This window comes from Dromaius novaehollandiae, chromosome Z, assembly GCF_036370855.1.
Source record: "Dromaius novaehollandiae isolate bDroNov1 chromosome Z, bDroNov1.hap1, whole genome shotgun sequence".
NCBI lineage: Eukaryota > Metazoa > Chordata > Aves > Casuariiformes > Dromaiidae > Dromaius > Dromaius novaehollandiae.
Window position 1 is genome coordinate 33,669,973 of NC_088132.1, and position 7,323 is coordinate 33,677,295.

The following is a 7,323-nucleotide window of genomic DNA, read 5'->3' on the forward strand; positions in this document are numbered from 1 at the left end:
AGAACTGGAGAAAAAAGAGAAGCAGCTTCCAAGGAGCTCTGAGGTCTTCTATGGGAAGGCTGCAGAGGGTGCAGCTTCTACCATGTTAGCTCCATTTAAGGCTGTGCTTCATGGTCTGGGTTAGCCATTACAGGGAAAAGTCATTTTGTAAATTCAGTATCTACTTGCGGAGATCTGCTAAAATCATACATGTCCTGCCCATACCACTGAAGAGAATACTAGAGTGCAAAATAAAAGGACACAATAAGAGCATGTAACACAATAATTCTGTTAAACCTTAAGCACATACTTAACTTTCAGCATAGGAGTAGTCTCAATTATTTCAAAGAGAATATTCCTGTAAGCAGTCTCATGCAGAAATGTTTGCAGAACTGAAGCCTCCACTTTGTGATGTATTCAAATAGCTTCACAAAAGATGTCAGTTTTCCTCATCAGATGTAAGAAGCTGTTACTCCCCCCGCAAGACATGAAAGCGTTAAAATGTTAAAGAAGTAATTGCAGTTAGGCATTATACTCCTTAGATACTTTAACAGAATCTTAATAATTTAATATGCTTTTTCACTGAAATATTATTTGCCTGGCTCAGGGTGCTCCTTTTAAATGAAGTTCTTTCTCTTCCTGTTTCTCAGATATTATCTTTGTACCTGTTTTTAATACTACATTTACACAGGTCTTTTCTATGCCACTGTCTTGTTTTTAAGGCTGGCTATCTCTTTTGGATATGCTGTATACAACGTTATAAATTATGCTAGAGTGTTTCAGGTTTATTTAGTTTTAACTGCTGAAAGCCAAGGTTTTAAACTAATCAACACTTACAAGAAAACTCAACCACAAGCTGTCTAAAGGTAGATGTATATTTGCCTCCTATCATGACTGTCCATTGTGCTTTTAATTAATTGCAACAAAACCTAAGTATCTATGCAATTACTCAGTTAAACACATCAGTAGACATTTATCATTGGAAACAAATGGATTTCACTGAAACATTTAACTAGTGTTACACTGCATAGTTTTACATTTTTTTATTATATGTATTTGTTTTTCTGAGAACATGATCATTTATAACCACTCTCTGTAGTAATCTGTCCCTCTTTGGGGAAAACACTGAACTTTTCAATGACTTCCATCAGTGCAAACCATTTTTTTTTCATTAATCCGTAATTTGTTAAACTGTTCAGCAGTAGTCTCAAATAAAATATCAGTACCTCCCTGTTTCATGTCTCCTAATTTGGCCGTGGCCAAAGTCTAATCTGTTACACAACTAATTTTTTGTTTTTGTGAAGAATATTTTCCAGTAAAAAAAAAAAAAACATGAAATCCACAGGGAAAATAAAGACTACAGAAAGTGCCAGTAATTTTACAGCTGAAAATAATTCTGTCGCAACGGATCATGATACTCAGATCACAGTTCCCATGCATCATAATCCTACACTCATTTTTAAGCATTACAGTTACACTGCCCATTTAAAAAATGGTCAATATGTGAACAAAAGATGGGGACTGCAGTAAAGTCCAGCGAAGAATTAATGACCACCAGCATCAGTGAGCAAAATGTCACTTTTCTCTTTTGCAATTTTTATTTTGTTAACCACTGTGGATTTGGAAAAAAGAAACTTATGGAAAGGTTGTCATAAATACGTTACATATTTGTCATATATCGCATGCAAGAACCTTGTTTCTTTTACTTCAAGAAATTCCAATATCAATTGTACCAAACTGTCCAGTAGTGACTGTTTACCCTGCCCCACAAATCATTTTCATGTTTTGAATGGGAATTAATGAGAAAATAGTAACTCAGTGCACATTTACACACAAAATGGTAAAAGCTTTACTGGTTAACAACAAATCTAATTTTTGTCTCATTTAACTAATGGCATATGGAATGATCTGCAAGGCATATGGTACTAATTAAATATGGTACGAATCCCCCAGATAGTCAATATAGCCATGAGGTATCCAAGGAATGTTTCCCCTCAGTGTACATTATCTGTGTATTGATTTGATGGTCTGAATGCATAAAAGCCCTGGAACTAACAATGTTTAATGATGTGGGAACTGCACTTCTATTCTTATCTATGTGAATGCTGCAGTTGCTGAGGAAAATTCTGAGATACTTAATGAACGGGCAAATTATGAACTAACAAGGACTGGTTTATTTTCATTCATGCATTAGCCATTGACTTTGATATTTCTTTTTAACCTTTATTTTGACATTTACAGCACAATTTTGTGACTCAATATTCCAGAGAGCAGTAAGTTGAAGGTATCGCCCCATTTTAAATAGAAAAGATAATCAGCAAGATTCCATAAATTCCATGGACCTGAAAAAAACCCTAAAGTGCAAGTTGTATAATGCTAATGATTCATTTTAAAAAGTCTAACATACATATTGTATAAAAATATGGTTTCAAATATTTGACACCAGCTGCATTAAGGGGTTAACTATTAACTTTAAATATAAGTCCACTTGTATTTATTTTTAACTCCCTTTTCAACTAAAACTCAAAGATTTCAGCTTGCTCTAGCATACAGAAAGCGAAGCAGTGAAAAATTAACTCAAGAAAATGAGTACTGTGTTTGTTCTGCTTCATAGTTATCATTTCGGGTAACACAAACAGCAGCAGTGAATTCTCACAGTCATTATCTGCCTGCTTACAATATCCTAAGCAGAATACAAAATAAAAATAGTTCAACTTCCTGAGCTAATGAGAGAATGGTAAATGACCTTCTGTTAACCAGACTATTGGCGTGCAAAAGAAAGACAGTCTTGCTACCACTGTATCTAGCATTGATGGGTCATTTTTTATCAAGCCACTTCTCGAACAGCAGTTTGTATTCTGAAAGGTAGCATTGACTCTCTTTTATAGTTCCAGCAAATTTCCAACTAGCAAAAAGACAGCACCTTTTAAGTAGCGCTTTGAACTGTCCAGCTTACTCAAGCTACCATCACTTGCAAAATCTACCATCACCACTAACAGAAAGAAATGAAAACTGCTTCCTTCCTAGTGCACCAACTGTTAAATATGCACTCTGTTTCTGATAAGGAGACTTGAGAGAAATGGTAAGAGTTAAGCAAGAGGGCTGCCACTCAGTTTAAAGCATCCTGATATAAACTTCATGCTGCAACTCCTATACCCGAAATACAATGAGAACAAAAATGGATCTAAAATCTTATTAATCGTCTGCTACAAAACACATAAGATACAAAAGCAAAAGATACTAGGCAAATAAAACATGGTGATTTAAGAATGAATTCTGGACGGTAATGTTATTTTTACACTTCCTGCACACTATGCTGGAAGGTGTAACCAGAATCTTACCTGACTACAAAAACACTGCACATACGCTGTTCTCAGAGCCTCGAATTTTACAGTTCATTTCAAAATACTTTCAAAGCATGCAAAAATATTACCCTGGAAACTTAAGATTTACTGCTCTTGACATGCAGGATCAATGAACTGAAAAGAGCAATAACATTTAAGGAGGCTGAATCCCTATTATGTAAAACAAGCTGCATTTTCCTGCTTTACCCACAACCGTATTTCTATTTGTGGAACAAGATAAGAATTGCGCTCTGTGCCTTACTGCTGTAAGATTTCAAATATAATTTCACTTTAAAAACACACATGTCCTTAAAGATATTTTCAAACTGAAATATCATGCATGATAAACAGGTCTTCAGACACCAAGGAGTCTTTCTTTCCTCCTGTAGATTGCACCAGACATATTGAAAGCCTATGTATCCAAGATATATACTGTATACCAGATAACACTGAAAACCTAAATTCAGAAGAAGGAAAAAAAAACAACAAAAAGTAAGGAAACCAGCTTTTAGCTTAAAAATAATATTTTTACATAGCTGTAAAACATTATCTGACAGATAGCCTATTTGCAGCTTTGCTCTAATATAACAAATTAACACTGCTTTCCAACCCTGCCTTTCTGCATTTACATAGCATGCATTATGCACAAAAAAAAGGAGCATACAAATAGAGATCCTTTCAGCCTGCCTAGCCTGTCACCGAAACCAGCAGAGAATTTTTCATTGATAAAAACAGAGAATGGAAGAAATCAGACCAACCTTCACAATGTACGTCACACCAGGTCCCAGGATCTTCTCACTCGAGTGCAGCCATCCTCGAGAGGGTTTATTGACAAAGCTGCTACTTTGATTCCAGTCTTCACCTCCTGGGTGCATCTCCTCTGACCGTGTTTTTTTCCCCATACTCATCTTGCTCACGTCCTGCTGAGAACACGAAGTGGCAGAGACAAGGTTACATGTGTTGTCTGAAGCCCCTGCTGCCGAGCTAGAAGCACTCAAGCTTCCCTGCAACTTGGAGACAGCAAGCTCCTTTACTGCAGAGGAGAGGTTTTTGATACCCAAAAGGCTGCCTGTGTTAGAGAGTTTCAAGTGGGACACTTTATGGATGAGGGTGCACAGGGTGGTGGGTCCATCTTCTTGGTCCTTGCGGAGAACCTCTGGCGAGACCAGGTAGGAAGGTGCCGTTGAAGTCGTAGCAACTGCTGACACCTTGCTGTTCATGGACAAATTGTGAATAAGATCATCAACTGATGTCACCGAATCATTCCTGAAGCGGTTATACTTGGTACGTTGAAGCATGCCCTTCTATCTGGTTTCCTGCATATGTTCTGGCAAATCTGATGCCAGCGCAGGAGATGCCTGTGCTAACATAGCAGGCGATTCATAACAACACGGACGGACAACGAGATTTTGGGGTAAAAAAATCAAAGAATATAAGGAAGAACAAAAATACATATATTTCTAAGATATTTCTTATGGTTCCACGTTAAGGTTGGGTGAAGTAATAGTTTTCTATGACAGAGATCCCAGTCCTGCTTAGAGCTGCCAACTCGCTCACAGCAAAAGCATGACTCACACAAATGAGAAGGACCCTTTTCAACAAAAGGCTCAGTGAACACTGCAAATCACTTCCTGTAGCAAAAAAAAAAAAGAAGGGAAAAAAAGCCATCCACCCACTTACAGCACACTAGCACCAATCAATTCTCAAATTTCCTTTTCCTATCTTCTCAAACAGATATTTCCTTCCAACCTTTAATTTTTTTCCCCCTCTTTTGGTACCAAAGGCAATTACCTCTAAAACTGAATTAACATCCTTTAAAAACACCACACTCTATTCTTCTGTTTAAATGTTCTTCCACCTCACATATTTGTGAATCTATGAAGAAGACACAATTAGATATCAAATACCTGGATAATATTTACACCTACGCATTCCTCCCCCCCCCCCCCCACAAACCCCTCAGCAAAACACAGATACCTCGAAGGTTTTCAGAACACCTTAATGCACAAAAGTATTTTAAAAACAGATGACAGAACTAAAGAATATACACATTTTCTTCCACAAAAGCAACCTAACAGACTTAACAAGTGCCTTTGTGCCAAAGCTGTTTCTCACGGAAACTGTTACATCCAATTTTTGATACAGAAACAAATCCTTCTCCCCAGTCACTCCACAGCAACCTTCTTTTTTTAATGCAGGATTACATAAAGTACCTATGTGTGAAGAAAAGTATTTTTCTGATGTCCGACAACAGGCTTAGGAGATGTTTTTTCTTTCACCACTGATATTCTCTCCAAAGAAAGCTGTGAAATGGATCTTCAGTTCAGTGGAATATTTGGTTTAATTCTGAAAAACTGAGAAATACTAAGAGAATATCAAAAGTCCATGTAGCAGCAAACTGACGTCCTGCAGGGAAAAATAAAAAATGCACCAGCTCTTATTAAGCATAAATGTCAGCCACAAACACTTGACCTGAGGAGCAGCAAACCATGAACAAACTGGATATTTCATTTCTCTTACATTTTGCTGGAAAAATACAAAATGTATACAGCATTGTGAAATACAATGCCTATCACAAGCCATATGGCTCTTTTCTAAAAATTAATCTTCTCTGCAAAATATCTTTTGGATGCAGGACAATATACTGCATTGTAAACAAATTCAGATCAAAGAAGTTGCATAGTGAAAAGTTTTTTGTTTTTTTTTTTTTAAACAAATCACTAACTGCAGCACATTTTAAAGGAAAAATCCTATGGTATTCCTTCCCTCTCCCATGACTAAAGGCTGCAGTATATAAAGTGCAAATACACTAAAACAGCTTAAATACAGGTATTTAATTATGACACATTAAATTAAGTCAGCACCTCTTATCCCAGCAGTGATGAATAATGGCAATGTCCTAGTCAGTGTAAAAGCAGGTTTCTAGTGATCTGCGGAATAGCCTTTCATCACCACATTGCAAACCTGCTACAGCATCCACACAGCATTCATTCCTCTCTTCATCCTCCTAGCATAGCAACCGCAAATATACACACCACAGCTTATTTTTACTTGTCTCTACTGCCCAGAAAACCCTATCGCTCCCAAACGGCTCTCTTCGTTAGAAGCGGCTAGCGAAACTGCAAAATGTGAATGAGATTCTGCGCGTGTGAATGAAAGGGCTGGCTAGCAGCCCCACATTTCTGTGAATGAAGCGAGGCCTCGCAGCCTCTGCCAGGCAATCCCTTGGGTGCTAACCAGCCCAGCCAATACCAGCCCGCTTTGATGACTCATTCAGCAAAGCCTTGCTAAATAGTGGAAGATCCCATTCCCATCGCGGGCGGCAGCTTTTCCGCAGCGACGCCAGAAAGCCAAGGCAGCGGGCACGGCGGCTGGCGGTGGCCCGTGCAGCCCCCAGGGAGGACAGGGGGCTGCCGGGGAAAGGCAAGGGGCATCGAACGGGGTGGCAAGAGAGAAAAGCCGCAGAGCTGATTCCGGGTTGCTCCCCGGCATGTTCGTTCGGCTGGTTCATTTACATCCAGGATGGGAACATGAATGTGCACATTTTGTTTGATGTTTGGCTGCTCTGTATGCCTACCGGCAGATTCACAGATTTTACAGGTTCACATTCAGAGAGCTCTGATGCAAAATAACAGCTGGAAAAAATGTGAATACTTATTTACCCTATTAGTGCAGTGGGTATTTAAAAACAGCATGATCAACAATGCAGTGAAAGAGAGGCAGAGCATTAAAGCTTCTCAGAGCACCAGCAGAAGGACTAACTTCCGACACTGATTTCCTGGCCCTAGGAATGCTACCAAGGGGTCTGATATCCTGAGCTCTTCTGAAAATCTGACAGTAGCTGTTAAAACAGAGTGGTAGCTGCTGAACTCCTGAATGCTTGAAATCTGCTGCTCATTTCAGCGTCTGATTAGAAACCGATCTCCTTTGCAAATCTGGCCCTAAACTGATACAAGTGGTCATTTGAAAATCTAGCCTTTTCTAGCTCTTGGGACTGGAA

At 38.6% G+C, this 7,323-nt stretch overlaps 1 protein-coding gene across 1 annotated transcript in view; it reads right to left on the reverse strand.

The window, feature by feature from the left end:
- LOC112978778 (SHC-transforming protein 3) overlaps positions 1 to 6,543 on the reverse strand; it is a 60,449-nt gene extending 53,906 nt beyond the window's left edge. The window contains exons 1-3 of the mRNA XM_026092492.2: positions 6,188 to 6,543; positions 5,537 to 5,729; positions 4,082 to 5,198 (exon numbers count right to left, since the gene is read on the reverse strand). Coding sequence (XP_025948277.2) covers positions 4,082 to 4,621 — 540 coding nt within the window. The 5' untranslated portion in view covers positions 4,622 to 5,198; positions 5,537 to 5,729; positions 6,188 to 6,543. The remainder of the gene's footprint in view (positions 1 to 4,081; positions 5,199 to 5,536; positions 5,730 to 6,187) is intronic.
- Between the last annotated feature and the right edge of the window lie 780 nt (positions 6,544 to 7,323).